Here is a 19,831-nt window from a genome sequence, read left to right on the forward strand (position 1 = left end):
GGGAGGGCAAGAGCGGAAAGGGAGCCAGTGGGAGCGGCGCACGGCCGCCCCGGGGGCGGGACTGAAACGGCCGGCCCCTCCTCCGCCACCGTGCCCCGCTGGGCTGCACCGCCACCGCTGCGACGTGTCCGTTGCTGGGTTCGGCCGTAAGTTGAGATCCACCATCGTAAAAGGCGACGGTCTCCCTTGAAGGCGGAGGCAGGAATTTGGTCCGTTCGCACGGCGTGTCTGCCGCTCGCTACGGAGGCGGCGAGCGCGGAAGGCGTTTTTTCACGCAGGCTCTAGTGGCGGCTGTGGCCTCGCCCGTGAAGCCCGTGGGAGAACTACGGGTTCCGCCCTGTGATGCGCTTGCGCGGTCTGGAGTGGCGGCGGGCGTGAGGGCTGCCGCCGTAAAGCGCGGACGATGTCGGGGCTGCCGGGTCCCGCGGAGCTGCCGGTCTTCGAGAAGCGGCTGCTGGTAACGGGTGGTGCGGGGTTCATGTGAGTGGCGGCCGTGGCGCCCCGAGCGCGGCCTCGCTTCTCTGCTGGGCCGGGCGGGGGCCGGGGGCCTCCTCCCTGGGGGCGCGGGTGGGACGCGGTGAGCGGTGCGGCTGGTGGGGGGCCCCGCGGTGCCGCCTCGCTTGTCGGCTCGGGCCGCGTTCGGCCCGGCTCAGGCTGCAGCGGGCGCAGCAGTTTCGGCAGGACCGGATCGCGTCGGAGGCCGCCCGTGGCGTTGGGGTGCTGTGCTCTGGGGAGCGGGCGGGGCCGCCGCCCGGTTGTCCTCTGCCTGCGGCCGGCGAGAAGCTGCTCGGCAAAGGCACCCCCCGGCGCTGGTGGTGGGAGCCGGTGCTCAGCCTGAATCGGAGTGCGGCAGGGCGGGGGCAGGGCTTTGAGCCGGCGGCTGTTTCTTCCCTCTCTCTCGAGGCAGAGAAGGTCCAGGTTCATCTTTAGCTTGAGCCTGCCAGCGTGCTCGGAGTCTGAAGCTGTGAGAGGACTGGATTTTTGTGGGTGCCTCCCAGCCTGGGGGGCTGGAGATGTGAATGAGCCCTGCCAAATTCTGACAGTGAGCTTCTTGTGCACAAGACTGTACGAAGGAGAAATGCCGCCTGGTAGTCAGGCCGTCGTTTCTTCTTACTCCTTGCAGCAGTGTCGGGCAGTCGTGTCGAGAGTCAGTATTGTGGATTAGGAGAGTTGACTGTTTAGTTCTCCCTAATACCCAATGTATAAACTTACGAGTATAAAAGTATTTTAGAATGGCAATTGAATGTAACATACAACAGTTTTTTTTTTTTAAGTGGCTGTGAGCAGTGCTGCTTTCTTTTGTTATAACATGAACTTTTAATCTGACTTTTAGTTTCTTAACAGTATGCAATTATAGGCATTATCAGTAGAATAATGTTGACATATCTTAAGATATATTTGTGAATTTATTTTCCTTCTGTCTTGAGTACAGCCTCTTCTTCCTCCAAAGCCTTTGGATGTTGCTAAACTTATTTGTGATTTGTCATCATTGTTACATTAAATCTACCTATATAACTGTATAATATGTTTTTCTTCTGTCCTACAGTGCTTCACATGTAGTCGTCTCTCTAGTGAAAAACTATCCAAACTATCTGATTATAAATCTAGATAAGGTAAGTGGCTTGTTTTCTTTCTTGATATGGAAACCTGTTCTGAATGATCTTTAATGCAATCTAGAGCATGTTGAAGTTTGTTGTACAACAACATGATTGTTGTATTTGTTAAATTTTTATTTGACTATCCATTTGTTCTGATGCGGGGTAGGAAAAAAAACCCCAAAACTGCTGTTCATGCTCACAGTCCTGTGCCCACCACAAATAATAAATAATTATTTGCAAAAGAAAAACCCAAAGGAAATTTGAAGCTTTTGAAGTTCTAGACTTCTACTTAAGAATTTTTGCAGTTAGAATATTTTTCAGAGTTTTGTGGTTTTAAAGCTTTTCTTTTGGAAGAAGTTTTTACTTTGTTCTCAAACTTTCTAGTGATTAGGTTGGATCTGAGTTATCTTATTTACGTTCGTGAAGCCCACTTAATGATATTGTGTGGATATTTCTCTTTAGCTGGACTACTGTGCAAGCTTGAAGAATGTGGAAACTGTCTCTGAGAAGGAAAACTACAAGTTTATCCAGGTGATAAAGCCTTCTCTTGTAGGAAACTTGACTTTTTACTGATTTTTATGCCTTCGTGTCAAGGTAATGTGGTCTCCAGAGCTCCCCAAACTAGAAGCCACCGCTTTCATTTATGGTGGAGTTGAAATAACTGCTACTAATTCATTGTCAAGAATAAGTCAGTGTATGTAATATGCATATCATGTGTATGTAACAGGCAGTAAGTGACAATCAAATGGACATAACAGCATTTACTTCATCTGTTTACCTTATTAATAGGCTTTGTATTTCACCCACAGAAGTATGTGACTATACGCAATATGTTCTATCTCTTACATATAGTAGCCTTTTGAAAGTTGATATATTTTACTGTATAATAAAGGTGCAGAATTGGTAAAGCCTGGTTATGGAGATGAGTGGTTTTAGGGCTGATTGTTTCACTTTTGATAGGTGATATGGGCTAGATAGACTTGGATTCGTCTCCTCCATGCTTCCCTGATGCTATCTTAGATTTTGCACCTTCAAACACGGCTACTTGTCATGTTCTGTGTTGTGCAACACACCCATTCTTGTGCTGTTAGCACTAGACATCAGGCTACATTTTTGCTTTTGCTGCTGTTGATGCTATGTAGTTCATAGTTGAATGTTCCCATGAGACCCTGTTCCAAAACAAGGTATGCCATTTCATTTTCAAAATCTTGTCAATTAAATTAGTTTACTGTTTCCACAACTTTATCTTCAGGTAGAAGGTGGATTTAGATTTATTTTTTGGCTAAACATTCTGGCTGCTGGGTCTAGCCGGGCTGCCCAAGGTTGCAGGACATCAGAGAAATGCATATAATTCAATTTTCTGAAGTGGCAACTTTGTCAGAGGTGGTAGATGTAAGTTAAACATATCTCTTGGATTCGGGCAAGGTTGCCAATTGGACTTGTCCTCACCAGTTTGTTGACCCCCATGGGTGTTCCATGTTTTTGTGAACCTACCTATATTTCAGTAAGTGATTATCTCCGAGCTGTTGGGATAAAAGTGGCATGAGGGGAAAGGGGATGTGTACTAAGCAAACATACGCAGTTTCAGCATGCCCAAACTGGATTTTTTGTTATTTTTCCTAATGTTTTTGACAGTTTTCAGTATGTGATATGAAATGTATGAATGCTGTAGAGAAGCCTTGTTACCTGTGTGTGTGTGTGTATATATATATTTATATATATATTAATGTTTTAATTGCTGGGCATAGCATGGAGTTCTAGAAGGGATCCTGTAGACAGCCAGATTCCTGTGTGAAGCAGGGTGGGTAGTGATGAAAAACGTTGTAGCTATACTGCTTCTGAAATAGAGTAGAGAGATATTCTCACAAAATTTACAGCAGTATAATTCATTCTGGCTTTTCAGTTTGGTGGTTGTTTTTGTTGTTGTTGGTTGTTTTTCCTTTTTTTAGTGTTTTTTTTTTCTTTTGAGGAGGCGGGAAGGAAGGTTGATCAGAGCTTGTATGCAGCAAACAGTTTACACTGATAGGAAAAAATGCACTGGAAAAAATGCTTTCTGATGGACAAGCCCTATGATTAGAACTGAGACACTATTGCTGGCCTTAGGAGAGAGCAGGAAGGATAAATGCTGTAGTGGTGCTGTAGAAAAGCAGCCTGGTTTGGAAGGTAGCGCAGTAAAAGTTTAGAAAACTTGCATAAGGGCTGTATGAAAGATACAGTTTTATCACGGTTTCGATTGCTGAGCCCAGATGTATTGAGTTAGAATTTCAGTTTAGACCAAAAAAAAGTAATCAATAATTGTAACCATTTAGTACAAAGTAATGTATGAGCCTGAAGTATTTACTGGAGTGTTTCAGTTCTGTTCAGGGATGAGAAATAGAAAAATCAGTTCATCTTCCTCCCATTTCTGACATACAGTAGTTCTTTAGGCTGTCGTTCAGAATTGTTGCTTGAGAACTTCTCAAAACGTAGGTGCATTTGAACTGTTTTTAGTTAATTGCCTTATTATTGACAATACAAAAGTCTTCCTCCCCAGGACACCCTTTCTTCTTGGGTACTATCTTGTTAAAAGTTGAGCCAACAGATAAATATCAAAAGCTTTTTCTCCGCTTGTATTTACCTTCAAAAGCTGCTGTTGCTTCTGTGCCAAACTAAAGAATGCCTTGTGTGTTGGTGCCTGACTCTTTTCTAAATATATCAATTAAAAAACAAAAAAAACCTACCAGAGCAAACAACAAAACCCACAATCCTTGCGAGACATCCAGCCGTCTGTTTTGGTGGAAGTGGAAATCCCCTTCAGCGGTTGTAATGCCAGTAGGTGTCACTGCCCGCCAGCAACTCTCGGAGTTTGCTGTAGGAACTTGTCATTTCAACCTCAACCTTCAAGCTACACGCTGTGCTTCTGTTGTGTCTGTTTTGGGGGCGATGCTTTTTCTAATGTTAAATAGTAATATAAATACTGAAATAAGTTGAGGCTGTTACTCAAAATGTGTGAAATTTAAATCTGGTTTTACATTAGATAATGGCATTTATAAATTGCCCGAAACTCAGATGGTAGTGCTATTTGTATCCTCTGCTTCCTTTGTAATGGTTTATGTGATGCTTGGTACAAATGAAAACTTCATGTTTTCTATCAAAAATAATTTGTTAATGATTTTTTTCCTGTTTAGGGGGATATTTGTGAACCCGATTTTATAAAACAGCTCTTTGAAACTGAGAAAATAGATATAGTCCTTCATTTTGCAGCCCAAACTCATGTAGGTGAGCACTGTTGCATGTTTTGGTATTATTTTTCCATGAATATATGTATTTGAAATATATGCTGGGTTTTTTTTTTGGTTTTGTTTTCTTTCATATAAAACGAGGATACAGTTTGTCTCTACAAACTACGTGATTCAAGATCTGGTGGCCTTTTTAACTTAAAGGTGTTCGCAGCCTTAATTTAAAAAGTGCTTCATCTGATTGTTATTTGATTGTATGTAAATGATAATGCCCTTTTTTCGTGACATTTTAAAATTCCATCTAGACACACATGTAACTGACAATGTACTGGTGGAGTCGTGCAGACAATGGAAAAAGAGTTTGTATGTAGTCTTAAATTTTTACTTGATTGGCTCCAACCTTACAGGAAAAAACACAGTGTGGAAACTAAAGGATTAGGCTTGGCTCCCTTACCTCATCTCGATTGTAGAAAGAAAGAGAATGAATTACACTTAAAAGTGCCTATTTTGGATTACCGCTCTTCAGTAACACTGTTAATGAGAACTATCCCTGCTATATTCCTTTCATCGTGAGAAGAAATCCTCAAAGAATTCTCCAGGAAAATGCTTCTCAAAATTGTCAGATTTGATATGCGCAAAGTCGTTAGGTCAGTGGGACAATTTTAAGAATTAAACCAGGTGCTAGTTAATTAATAATAATAGGTATATTTTACTGCATCTTACAACTGGCTTTGAATGATACTTTTCTTATTGAGCTTGCTCCTTCCTAGTGGAGAGGGCAGGTAGTTATACTGCCACTTAAATAAAGTTATGTAATGCTATTTCAAAGGGAACCGTCCATAGCCAACAAGCTTTCACTCCTGATTGCAGCCTCTCTTGAGAGCAAGGATTTTGTCTTCAGGTAAGTGTAGAAAGTGACTTCGTTTAGTAATGGCTTTGCTATCCAACAGTCAAAGACCTAGTGATAAAGTCCCAGTCTATATTGCAGCCTCTAATATTATGGTTCGATAGAAAGCCACATTTTGCCTAAATTTAATCAGAATTGTCTGGATTTTTTTATGTAGATCTTTCGTTTTGGCATGCCCTGGAATTCACCTATGTGAATGTTTATGGTACTAATGTCCTGGTTGCTGCTGCACATGAAGCCAATGTGGAGAAGTTTGTCTATGTCAGTACAGATGAAGTATATGGAGGTAGCACTGATGAGGTGAGTTTGAAAGTGCGTGAGGGTTTTTCTAGCTCTACTTGCTTTTAATAGTGAAAACAAAATGAGTCTAGCTTTCCTTCGCCTCTATAAATGTATGACTTTTGAGCTGTTTCTGACAATACTGGAACTTGTAAACAAGCACTGTTTGTTTCTAGAAAGCTAAGTATCAAAATTGTCCTGAATTATTTTTTTCTAACATGTTTTATATTGAATGTGTATTACCTAAAACAGTGAGATTGGGGTTGTTCATGACATGTGAATACTCCTCAGAGATACTATGAAAGGAATGTATTATATAAATTTTGCTTTGGAGCATTCATGAGACATCAGTAATGCTCACAGTATGTTCTCTTTTTTTTTCCTCTTTTTATTACTTTTTTCATTTTTTCCGGCTCTGCCTTGACTATGAACTTGACAGTCAAGGAACTAGTTTTATACCTTAGCTAAAATACTAACAGAACTGTAGGTACTGACAATTCAAACAGGAAACCATTCCAGTACTACTGGAAGAAATGCACAGATGTTTATTGGTCTATGGAAATCTTTTTGATCTTTGCCAGTTTATGCCTGACTTTAATTCAGGAAATGTAATTTAGCTCAGTAAAAGGACAAATTATGCATACTTGTCTTTCTAAAGGCATAAATGATGGCCAAAGAGTGTTGTGCTATAATCCTTGAAAATCATAGAATGGTTTGGGTTGGAAGGGACCTTAAAGATCATCTAGTTCCAACCCCCTTGCTATGGACAGGGACACCTTCCACTACACCAGATTGCCCAAAGCCTCATCCAGCCTGGCCTTGAACACTTCCAGGGATGGTGCATCCACAGCTTCTCTAGGCAACTTGTTCCAGTGCCTCATCACCCTCAGAGTGAAGAATTTCTTCCTTAGATCTAATCTAAATCTGCCCTCTTTCAGTTTAAATCCATTGCCCCTTGTCCTATCACTACACACCCTTGTAAAAAGTCCCTCTCCAGCTTTCTTGTGGGTTCCCTTCAGGTACTGGAAGGCTGCAGTAAGACCACCCCAGAGCCTTCTCTTCTCCAGGCTGAACAGCCCCAACTCTCTCAGCCTGTCTTCAGAGGAGAAGTACTCTGATCATCTGCTTGAACAGCTCCATGTCCTTCTTATGTTGGTGTCCCAGAGCTGAATGCAGTACTCCAGGTGGGGTTTCACAAGAGCAGAATAGAAGGGCAAAATCATCTCCCTCGACCTGCTGGCCACACTTCTTTTGATGCAGCTCAGGACACGGTTGACTTTCTGGGCTGCCAGTGCACATTGCCGCCTCATGTTGAGCTTCTCGTCAACCAGCACTCCCAAGTCCTTCTCCTCAAGGCTGCTCGCAATCTGTTCTCCGCCCAGCCTGTATATTAATGTATTTCAGAAAAGTCATGTTCACTTTCTTATTATTGCAATGTCCTTATCAGTTCCTTCAATGTAAGTTCAATCTATAGACTTTTATGATACCCAAGGATGTTGCTTTCCTGCATGTAGGCCAGTGGTTTGGCTGAGACAACTTCAAGTGAACTTTTTCTGCCTCTGGGTCTTGAAAAGCTTACTTTGATTTAATCTGTTTTTTTTTATTCTCTTTGTGAATCATAGTAGAAGTTCTTGAAGAGAGTTTTTTTGAGGGGAGGAAGGACAAAAAGTAAATCAGTATCATTTCATTGCACCTCAGGCAGTGTAGAATCCCTTCTTTCTTTGGTTCATTTGTGTATTTTTTTTGTTTCCTTCCTCAGGTTAGGAATATATAGAAGTGGCAGGGTAGCCATGAAGCTACCTGTTCTGAACAGGTCCAAATTGTTAAAACTTTGCTTTGGAGAGCTTTGGGTTGAAATTCTACTTTTCTTATAGAATCGTCTGGTTGGAAGAGACCAGTGATTATTTTACAAGATAAAAGTCTAAGGACCTGCTACTGTGAGGTACTCTGCTAGAAGTATAAAAATATTACTGCTGGTATTCTGACTGCCTCTTGTGTTTGATAAATAGAGTATCTTTGTTATTGGTCTTCTGCTGTAAGTGGAAGGGTGACTTTCTCAGGCTGGTGTGCTTGGATATTTAGGGATTTTTATTTTGGTTGCAGCTGCAGCTTTTGCAACTTCAAGACTCATTTGGGCAAAACTAATTGAGTAATGCAAATTTTTCTTTTCATTTTAGGAATTTGATGAGTCCTCCCCAAAACGTCCAACGAATCCCTATGCCTCCTCTAAGGCAGCTGCAGAGTGTTTTGTTCAATCTTACTGGGAAAGGTACCAAGTAAGTTGATGAGCAAGCTTCAAAAACTCTGAAGTCCGCACTTTAGTGTCTATATTATGTGGAAAAAAAAAAGAAAAATCAGTACTAGTCCACACAGTGCCTCCTCTTTCCTGATTGCTAGTTTTGTAGTTTGGATGTGACACAGGATGTCCACCACTCTCTGATAGAGATACACTGCAAGACAGTGGGGAGGGATTAAATGTTTTTGGTTTTGGTCTTGTTCTTTTTTTTTTTTTTTTAAATCTCAACTGTAATGTCTGAAAACGTTCTTTCATAAAATGGTCAAAGAGAATGTTAGCAATTTAAAAAAAAAGGTGTTAAACTTGAAGGAAATCTTTTTATACAGAACTAGAATATGCAAAATTCAAATTGTGTTAGGACTAGGATTACAGTGAAAGCAAAAAAAAAAAAACCCAAAAGAACAACCAAACAAAAAAACCGCCTTCTATTACTCAGATTTGTTTAAGCAAAAATATATAGAATTTTGAATACTTTTTAGTCTTTTGTTCTTGACATGTCCTTCTGCAACTTTTTTTGACATGAAGTTGACTTGAATGAGATGTTAATGACTGAAATGTTTTCTTGGAATAAGTAGTAAGCCAGTCTTCAGTCAACCAGATACCTGTGTGTAATGTCCTATGGTTGTTCCATTAGCAAGCCTGGGAGAGTACAAACGTTTGTCACTTGTGGTGCTTCCAGCAAACTGAGGAGACTGGAGGCCCTTGTCTATTCGGCAGAAGTGTGGATAGATTAATTAATTGTTTAATTAATGTTTGTAAGGACTTGCAGATTTTTGTATAAGCACTGTGGGTGTGTCAGTTCATTATATATTGATCAGGAAGAAGCCTGTGGGTTTTTAGTGGTCTATATTTTCGTATGTAATCACGTGCATGTTTAATGCTCTTAAGTTCCCAGTTGTGATCACACGGAGCAGTAATGTTTACGGACCACACCAGTATCCGGAAAAAGTGAGTTAAACCTATGCTTTAAGCTTCAGTATACCATAATTCAGGGTTGCTGTGATGTTACTGTTCTTTTGATAAGAATGGGCTGACTTCTGAAGAAGGCACTGCCATGCAAGTGTATTTGTCCATGCTTACTCATGATTATATAATTTGATCTCACACTAACATGTCTTACCATCAACACAACACACATGTTTTTTGGTTGTCAGAAAAGCATCAATTAGAGATTTCTGGTTTTTTACATGAATTTTACTACAATTACTTTGTTTTGTGATTTTTGTATTTTTCAAAGGATATTTAACTGCCTTATGTCTGGCAGGGTTCCCCTACAAATTACATTACCTCACGTGTCGTGCTGTAATTAAGAAAGTTTAATAACTAAGGTAAATATTTCAAAAAGTAAATGGTGACAGTGCAATGTGTCTGTTATGTAAAGAGATGTTCCAACCTGTACAGAAAATAGATAAGATGAAGCTATAGCAATCAGATATATGGTGAGAAGTAGTGCAAAGTGACTTGTTCTTTGTGTGTGTCCATACCTTGTGAGTTAGCTATTTTAAATGGTTATTAGTGAGAGGGAGTGTAGGCAGTACCAAGACCTGCTGTGTTAGTGAATAGAAATACACTGATGGAATGATAGTGATTATCATACATGCTCTTTTGAGTTTGGGGCTTGTGTGAAATGTAGCTGTGTTTTGCAGTTCTAGTGAGATATTTTTTTCATTTCAATTACTTTTTATATGTTGCAGATTTTTTTGCAAATAAATCCCCCTCCCCCCCCGTTGTTGCAGATGGATAAACAATGGGTTTTAAATGATGTTTTTGATGATCTGTGGCTTGGGAAATGTGTGGCTACAGATTGCATGATGTTGGGGTTTAAACTGAAAGAGGGGAGATTTAGATTAGATATAAGGAAGAAATTTTTCACTCAGAGGGTGGTGAGGCACTGGAACAGGTTGCCCAGAGAAGTTGTAGGTGCCGCATCCCTGGAGGTGTTCAAGGCCAGGCTGGATGAGGCTTTGGGCAACCTGGTGTAGTGGAGGGTTTCCCTGCCCATGGCAGGGGGTTGGAACTAGATGATCTTTGAGGTCCTTTCCAACCTAACCATTCTATGATTCTATGTATCACTATTCTTGCTTTTACCTTATATATGTTCTTCCTCAAGTATCCACTTTTAGTTACTGCTAAAAACACAATACTAGGGTAGATGAATCTTTAGTTTTACCTAGTATGTCTGCTCCTGTGCTTAGAATAGTGAAGTTAACAAAATTAAAAGAATTGAAAAAGCTTTCTAATGGCTTGAGTTTAAAAACTTTAATAGTGGGACTGAGTGTTCTGAAGTTTCTGGGGCATTATGAATGGATCTAAGCTTGTAGCTGAACATAATAGTATAAATCTTTATGCTGCAAGCTAGTAGTTATTGCTTGGTCCATGTTTACTTATCTTGAAATTCTCTATCAATTCTCTTCCAAATTTAACTATTTGAATGACTCTTACTCTTTGGCTATAGATTTACTGCAGCTTGCTGGATGTTTAAACTGTGTTCTAAACTGTTTGCAATAGTCATCCCTAGTCAGACTGCAGTGTGTGAAAAGTAATGGAACCGTTTTCTTTTGTGAAAATGTTACAGTTGTAACTACTGATTTGTAATGGTTGACTAGAAATATAAGCTTTACAACACGATAGAAGCATCACCCTCCAAAAAAAGCCCAGCCCCACACAAACACCTTGATTTCCTGTGAACTTCAGGAAAGACAGTATGGTATAAAAGATATTCTGCTTACACCAGGATAAAAGAATCCTTGCAGTTTCTAGGCTTGATGAGTTCTTTGATTAGACTTAAGAAAACTTAAAAGTATTTAAAGAGTCTTATTAAAATACTTAATGATACTTACTGGTGAAGCCCTATGTTCTTTGCAGAATAACAGCTTCTAAAATAGCAGAGTAATATTTTTTTTTTGTCCAATTTCTTAGGTTATTCCAAAGTTTATATCTTTGTTGCAACAGAACAGAAAATGGTATGTAATTTGCTTTTTTGCATGTGGTATTTTTGCTATAAAACTGTAATTACAGTTATAAATACATGGTATAGTTTGTAAAATGATAATTTTGTAACTAAGTTGTTAATTGCTTATTTCAATAATAGGATTTCTTTTAAAAAACTAAAGGAAACTAAAGGATTGTTTGCATGTCAGCTACTTTTAAGGTATCTTCAGGTAACCGTTAGCAGTCCAATAAATTGAATGCATCTATTTAAGAATTAACAAAAAATTCTTGCCTTTTCGTCGTTTTAAGCTGTATTCATGGTTCTGGACTTCAAAGAAGGAATTTCCTTTATGCAGCTGATGTAGTAGAAGCATTCCTTACTGTCCTGAAGGAGGGGAAGCCAGGTGAAATTTATAACATCGGAACTAACTTTGAGATGTCCATTGCCCAGCTTGCTAAGGAGTTAATCCATTTAGTGAGTAAACAGTTACAATACTTTTCTTTACCAGTCATTGCACATATGAACAATTCTACTATAAACCTATAAAACTATAAACCTCTGAGAGAGCTTAGGCTTGCGGGGGGTCTTAGAGGATAGTTGTAGCAGGGTGATGTCTGTGGCAGCTGTATTAGGTAAGTTTGCAGTACAGGCTGCTGTGCGTTGCACTGCTGCATCAGTTTTCCCAACTGGGACATAACTGGCATAATGATTAAATGCCATTTGGTGGATTTTTTTTTTTTTTTTTTCCTTTCATGCTGGCTGCATCATTTTTTTTCTGAGAATGTGGCACTGTTAAAATCTAACAATTTGATTATGAGTGGTTAGGCAGTGCTCGGGTGAAGGAGAAGTATTGGAATTGTTTTAGATAGTTTTGACAATTTCCGTAGTTTAAAAACTCAGTTTAGACAAAAGACTGTTTCTGTTTCTGTGGTTTGTGGGGTGTTGTTGGTTGTTTTTTTTTTTTTTTTTTACCAGACTTAAATCTTGTTAAAAAATCTATTTTTAAATGTATGTTAAGACAGTACAAGATGCGTGGGGTTGATTTTTTTTGTTTTCTCTTCTTGACAGATAAAGAAGACCAGTTCAGAATCTGAAATGGAGCGCTGGATGGATTATGTCAAAGACAGGTAAGAAAATAGCAAAGCGCATGCAGGATAGCTTTATCCTGAAAGTTTCTGGGTCTTTTGCCAAATACTTTTTTTTGTGAAAGTGTTTCTGCTCTGCAGGAGGGGAAACTTTTGAGGGAGTAAGAGCTGTTTTGCTTTATTAATTTTTTTTTTTTTGCTAGTGGATTTGACATCTATGATCTGTACATGATTGAACGATGTATAGAAAAACAGGATTTCCAGTTATTATTTGGATCATCAGAGTATATGTCTTGACGGGGAATGTGTAATGTGTCTGTCTTCAAACTTTCCTCAAATTTCTCACTTCTGAAGCCTGCTCTGGGAAAAGGACAGGTTTTGCACAGTGGCTAAATCTTTTCTTAAGGGTAGTTTAGATGGTTTCTTCAGTACTTTATATTCAGCATCACTTGAGTGAGATGAATGCCATCATCTCTCATTTAACTTTAGTATTTTGATACTAACGTGACTAGTTCAAACACAGACGTGCTTTATAGGTAAGACTCACTCTCCACAGGCAGAAATATGCACCTGCGGAGTGTAGTTAATTTTAGATTCCTATCTTTAGCTGAAACTGCTGTCTTAAAAGTAGATGTAAAACTCTGAGGTGCCAAAGTTAGGGCGGCAGCAAAAATGGTTAGCTTTTATAAATATGCTTTTTGCTGTGTGTTTCTGTCCTTAATTTCAGGCTTGGTTTGGCTCTGTTCTTTTATCTCCATTTCTTTTCTGCAGCAGCAATGAGTCTCTGCTTACTTTAGACATCACTCTTTCTCCAGAGTGATTAGAAATGACGTATCTGCTGATAGCAGTTAAGTATTGTTATGGCCTTTAGAATTCTCACTTTCTGTTCATGTTTGGATTGTTATCATGGCAACTGAAGTGTCTTTAAATGTACTGATTTTTGTTTTTAAAAGGAAATGTCCTTTAGCATCCTATCTGAGTGTGTTGCAGGACTTTGAGCAAATTGCCTTTGGCTCGCATGATGTGAGTGATCAGGAGGTCTCAGTGAGACCGAGATGAAACATCCGACTGAGATGTTTCTTCATGTGTGTTGGGCCCTGTCCACTAATGTTTAAAAATAAATGGGCCTGGGAAAACTAACCACTTGGGAATATGTGTCTCAAAGAATATTGAGGCCTTATAAAAGATTCTTAAGATACCTAATTAATGATTATTTAATTCTATGATGAGTGACTTAAAGGTCATGGGAGTTACTTGCCATGGAAAAATTAGTTCTGCTTCTACTTGAGATTAGCATGTGTTAATAATGGTGGTAAGTAGCTGGTTTCTGTCTGCATGCGCAGCTTAACTATTCAGTATGCTGGTGCTAGTAATGCAGGAATGCTAGACTAGACTAACTGCCAGATTGCGGAATTGAAAATTTGTGCTGTGCTTAAATGTAGGGAATATCTTCTTGTGTTGAAACTTGCAGCCTGGGATTCTACGTGTTAAGTATTACTAAGTTTGTGTAGCTAATGAAGCACTGTCATGACAATGCTTTGGAAGTCTGTGTATTTCAGATCTGAAGTACGTGAAAATTTGTGGGCTTTCGGATGAAAAATGTGAATGCTGATATTGGAAAACGCTGACTTGTGTAGTGACTGTCTTAGAGTTGCAAATGCACTGGTTTGCGCAATTGCATTGGCAGTGATTTGAGTTTTGCGTTCCTTTTTGTGCCAATAAGATATTAATTCATATTTATTCCAGTCAATTCCAAGTAGTTGACTGTAGAAACTGAATTGTGTTGTAGCTGCACTCAACTGGTGTGTATTTTTTTGAAGACAATATAATCTGTTCATGTTGACAGAAATTTTCAAAATTGAAGCATCCCTAACGTTGGTTTGAAGACAATATGAGGTACTGCATCTCTAATTAATGATAAAGTCTAATCAAATTTATTTTCATGTGCATTTTATACTTCATCAGACCTACCAATGACCTGAGATATCCAATGAATTCAGAAAAAATGCACAACTTAGGATGGAGACCTAAAGTGCCATGGAAAGAAGGAATAAAGAAAACAAGTAGGACTGATGCCTTTTATGCTAATTAATTTGCAAGTGATGAGAGGAGGGAAAGGGGGAACATGGGTATATAGGTTGACTAATGAGAAGCTAAAGAGAATGAATTTAATGCCTCAATTGTACAGAAAATGGACTGCTTTCTAAATAGTGAAGTTACCTGATTTTTTTAAAAAAGTTGATCACAATAAAGTAGCATCAGGTACTAGAATGAATTACTTTTTAATACTAGAATAAGTCTTGCATAAAGAATTTATAAAATCTGAACTGGATTTTTTAATGTTATAGGTTAAAATTTTGCATAATGAACTATTAGTATGTTGTTAATATTTATGGTATCTGTGGATTATTTGAATTTCCCTGTTATCTCTGGTCAACTTGACTGAACAACATTCTCTCCCTACTAGTTGAATGGTACAAAGAAAACTTTCACAACTGGAAAAACTCAGAGAAAGCCTTGGAGCCCTTTCCTGTGACGGAGCCATTTGCACAGCTCGGTGGTCCATAGGGTGGCGGAGAGCCTGGAGGAGTTTATTCTACCTCATACCTTCTTTTCTTCGAAGCCTGCCGTCAAGTGGTCACGCTGAACTCTTAATGTATTCAAGATACGTGAACCATGATGAATGCAGAACTACAGGACGGCACAACTTCGGATGGGTTTCAGCACTTTATAAGTGGAACCTGTTAATTTCAGCTTTTGGTGCAATACTATATTCTCACTAGGCATTCATTTTTGAAAAACAGTACAGGGTGAAGAATATAGTGCTATAAATTAGTGTAACTGATGTCCAATCTGCCTTATTAATTTAGAACAATTAATTGCGATTACAGCTTTTGGGACTTTTGATGAAACTTGTTCTAGTTCTGCGATCATTCGTCTGTATTAGTCTATTTTTACAGTATAATGTATTATTTTTGTCACTTTAAAGAGTTGTGGTTTATTTTTAATCAAGGGGAAAAATGCTTTATTTTCTGGAGAGTATAAATCAGTTGATAAAAGCTGGATATGACACCTGTATGGTTCAGTCTTTTTCTCTGTTGATGCAGTATTGCCTTTGGTAGATGACTGATTCAACTTGTTTTTTGGAGGGGGGGAGATGTCAAGAAGTAGCAAGTGTTCTTGCTGAGATTTCCAGAAGCATTTTCATAAACTTTGCTTTGGTTTAGATGTCGTCTTTTTACTCTATTACTGTCTTTTACATGTTAATTTCCTTTTCTGAATTGTAACAAACTTGAAATACTGTAACACATTCAACATTCCAGTGATATTATTTCCTGTGATATGAAGGTTATTTATGGAGAAAAATTTTAAGCATTTCTTTTCCTGTGAATTGTGGGTAGGCACACCTTATTCAATGCTATGTATCACATTTTTTTTTCTATTTTGGTGACAAGCATTTTGAAGATGAAAAAATATTTGAGTTTTAATGTAAAGTTTGGAAGGAAACTTCAATTCTAGAAATATGTCAATCTTTTTCAGAGTTGATTTAGTAATAAAAGTTACGGTGTAAGTGGTTTCTCTTTATTAAGTAAACATATTGAGAAAGAAGATGCTGGGTTTTTTTATATTTGTTATTTTTTTCAGGATACAGGAAGAACTGTCTTCATTTTTTTTTTGGCTTTGAGGTGGCAGATGTAGAAGGGAAAACTCTCCTTGGCTTTATCATTTTAGCTTCTGTACTTGGTGCAGTCCCAGAGCCTTCTGTTGCCCCTGGATATAGCTGCAGAAGTGTAGGGCTAGGATGCTCTGCTGTACACAGAAATTGCTGCAACTTCTTAAGTCTCTCAGAAATTGGGAGTTAATTGTCAAAACACAAGTATGTGCAGAAGTCCTTTCCTCATCGCCTTGGACGCAGGGAGAATGGAGCTTGGGCTTTTGCCTTAGCTTTGCTCCTGCTAAGAGTTTTGGTAGTAACTGAACATAAAACTTGGTCCTGCTGCCCCAGATAGCCTACAGGTAGTGGTGCCTTTGGGCCCACAGTACTCCCCACTTCATAGACCTCTTGTGTGTGATGTGGTGCTGTTGATAAAATGCCACTTTTGGTGGGTAAGAGTCACCTTAAAAGTAAGCTTCTAGATTTACCTTTGTACCAAGTGTATGTTCTAAAGACTAGGAATGTGTTACTGAAGGTGTATTTTCTGTGACTAAATGGGTAAATACCAGAATTGCCTTGCACTGGTATTTTTGGATGTCTGATACTTGGTTTGGTAGTCAAAACCTCCATTTGGGAAGGACAGAAGTTAACAAGACTTAATACATGCTACTCTATTGGAATACTTGGCTTGCCAGATACTTAAGGTTAAGCTTCTGCTGATGAATCACTTAAATTTTATTGTCAGACACGCATTGCTGGTAACATTCAAATATTTTCTTAATTTTTATATTTTCTGGAGATAGAGCTTCCTTACAACATGCAGAGAGTTACTTATCCATCTTACTGTTTTGTATTTTACAAAAGTCAATACCAGAAACAGTTGAAGTACTGCAAAGTTCTGTTTAGCTGTATTTAAGCTTACTGGGGCAGCTGCTCTTGGTGAGCTTCATGAAAGTATGTATCTTTCACATCTGGTTCTGCTGGAATACTGGTTACGTGATGTGTCTTTAATTTCAGGAACAGGCATTGTAGATTATTATTCTAAACATTACAAACAGGCCCAGTATCTTTGGAACATTAAAAATCAATTAGCTTGTGATAGTGTTATTGGATCAGAAATACAGAGAAGAAAGTAGTAGTGTGTGACTGATTTATTGAACAGATCTTTTGAAAGTTGTTTTGAATGTTTAGATGCTGTAGATGCAAGCTTCTGACGTTTATGTGACTGTCTAAACGAGTGATATTACTGGGAGTGGATTTTTCGAAAGGATCTATTAATTTTTAGTGGAAGCTGTTCTAGTTTATTGAAATGTTTTTTAAGATTTAACCTTCTGAATGTTTGACATTGTTGGCTCGATGTTCCTGCTTTTATTTTTATATATATAACAAATTGAATACATATATGCAAAATTTTAAAATATAAAAATATTTTTGAAAAATTAAGAGGCTTTTGCCTTGAGCTATTTTGCAGATCAGGTTGCCTTAGCAAGTGAGTGCTCTGGTAGGAGCATTCCTTTCACAGGGAAAAGTCTTTTTACTGTTAAAGAAAACAGCTTATTTTGCCATTAACTTTCTGGCTTCTATGGGAAGAAAAGGACAAAGGATCAACTAGTGAACTGTTAATGTGGAGAAGTGTAATGCTTTTAGTTTTTGTTATTGTTTTCACTTGTGAGATAAGCAGTGTTTCTGCAGAAGGCAAAGGTAGTGAGTGATGTAAAATACTGTGAACACTGCAATCTTTCAGTCCACTTTTCTCCAGGTTTGCGTCACCTGCAACAAATTGAGGTTACACCAGTAGGAAAATAAACGGAGTGAACGTATATGTCACTGAACTCGCTAAAGTTTTCCAAGGGAGAAAGGCTGGCCTTCGGCGAAAGGTTTCTATCTGGCTTCTGTCACTGACAAGAGGCTCACGCTTGGGAAATTACTTGGGAATGACTGTTCTGTGTATCTCTTTTTGGGGTTTACTGTTGTGAGTTGGATCAGATCTTCAGGAAGCAGATCCTGAAATCCCTCACGCATAGGAGAAAACCAATGCTGCAACCCCTCTTTGCCTGGTGTACCAGGACTGCCCTCCAGCACATCCCTCGCAAGCAGCAAGTGAAAGAATTTGGATGGGGGTGAAGCCAGCAGCTGTGGCAGGGCGGTCCGCAGCCCCCCTGCCCTGAGAGTCGTGGCCTGTGGGGCCTTTGGGGGTGTGTATCGGTGCTGCTTTGTGGCATGGAGGTAGTCCTTGCCTTCCCCAAGGCTTCCTCTGGTTTGACCTTGGCATCTCTGCTTGGCATGAAGGGGTGCCAGCCCCAGTTAAGGCTGGTTTACGTTTTCGTGACAGATTAGAAAATAGCTTTTTTTTTTTTGTCCACTCTGTCCTTTAGTAGATATAGGAGGAGGTTGTGGGAGAAAAAAGTGTTGTAAGTTGTGTGGTTTTTTTTGTTGTTGTTTTTGTTTGTTTGTTGTTCCCCCCCTTCCCCCCCCCCATTCTGGAGGAGTAGAAAATAACACAAATTTGGTTTCCCATTAGGAGAAAGCTGCGAGTAGCTTTGGCTGGACTCAAAATGCTCCATTTTGCTAAAACTGTGTTTTCAGGCTCTTTAAATAGCCAAGAAATGCTAATATGTTTCTACTTCTCAGTAAGAGGAACTCTCATGCAGAAAACTAAATTTTGTTGGGGGAAAAAGTGGCTGTTTTATTAAATATGCTCTATCTGAGACCGAATTGTCCTTTTGGTTTTGTTTCATTTTGTTTTGCATAATTTTTAGTTTTTATTTCCATTGCCATTTCCATTTCACCTGGCAAAACAAAAGTTTCTGAAAATAATAAAAATGAGAATAACCTGTTGGTCTGTAGTAGCTCTGATTTTTGTGGTAATGTGTGAAAACTCTAAAGTCAATAGTGCTTTGACTTCTATGCGTGCCATCACACATTTTGAGTTTATCGGCGCCAAAGATCACAAGATTATGTTAGCTACATCAGTAGGAGACACGCTCATTAAGTGGTTGCATTCATCATTTCTCATCAAAACAATCATTGCCAGTGGCAATGGAAAATCGTGAGAATATGAGATTTTGTATCAGGATGTTGTTAGCACACCTCTTTAGTTCAATGGCATGGGGGTATTTTTTAACCTCTCCCTAGCTGGAATATTTTAGTAAAGAGTTTTTGTTTTCAGTAACTAAACTGCTGGCCCAGCCCTCAGCTTTTTGATTTCTGAAGATGTCTTTGACTTCTGCAAAGATGTCAGCTCCTGAAGAACAGTGGTGGCCCACAATAGACTTTCCAAAAGTGGGACAACTTGAGGAAAAACATACTCTGAAAGTAAAAGGAAATACGGGGATGTATGTCACTGAGCATTCACAGGGCTAGTCTGGGAACACCCTGGAAAATGGAAGTGTTTGTTACAACTCCTCTGTTACTGTGGAAGAGAGAGGTTGGTTTGGCTTTTTTTGACTAACAGTGAACAACCTTGCAAAGCAATGTTTCTCCCTACGCAGCATATAGGGAACATGCATGAGGTATGCCCTCACAGGCAGCTTTTTCTGAAGCCGTGGGATGTGCAAAGAAACGCAAACCTGAGACGTGAGTGTCCACTGCTAGTGCCACGTGTGCGAACGGGTGCACTCGGGTGCACCGGCCACCTTCTGCCTGTAGCCACGGGAGCGTGATTACAGTCGCCTGTCGAAATAAATGCCTGGCTGACGGTGTGAGAATAAACTATTTTTTCTTACAACTGTGCTTAGTCAGGATTTGCGATTTGCACAGACACACAGAGCTTCTCCTATGGAATGTGCACCTCTAGGCAAGACCATGAAAAAATGAGGATGGAGGTGCCCTTTCTATTTTTGTCTGTTCATGGTACATCAA

The 19,831-nt window shown here is 39.3% G+C and overlaps 1 protein-coding gene across 1 annotated transcript; it reads left to right on the forward strand.

Annotated features, from left to right (window-relative positions):
* Nucleotides 1-394: 394 nt before the first annotated feature.
* TGDS (TDP-glucose 4,6-dehydratase) lies at nucleotides 395-16,275 on the forward strand. Its single transcript, XM_086620063.1, has 12 exons — nucleotides 395-480; nucleotides 1,547-1,613; nucleotides 2,061-2,129; nucleotides 4,766-4,856; nucleotides 5,881-6,023; nucleotides 8,180-8,278; nucleotides 9,187-9,246; nucleotides 11,218-11,261; nucleotides 11,539-11,704; nucleotides 12,299-12,357; nucleotides 14,281-14,378; nucleotides 14,783-16,275. The coding sequence occupies exons 1-12, from the start codon at nucleotides 404-406 to the stop codon at nucleotides 14,881-14,883; spliced, it is 1,074 nt and encodes a 357-aa protein (XP_086476189.1). The 5' UTR covers nucleotides 395-403; the 3' UTR covers nucleotides 14,884-16,275.
* Nucleotides 16,276-19,831: the final 3,556 nt, after the last annotated feature.

This window comes from Tauraco erythrolophus, chromosome 1, assembly GCF_009769465.1.
Source record: "Tauraco erythrolophus isolate bTauEry1 chromosome 1, bTauEry1.pri, whole genome shotgun sequence".
In the NCBI taxonomy this organism is placed as follows: domain Eukaryota; kingdom Metazoa; phylum Chordata; class Aves; order Musophagiformes; family Musophagidae; genus Tauraco; species Tauraco erythrolophus.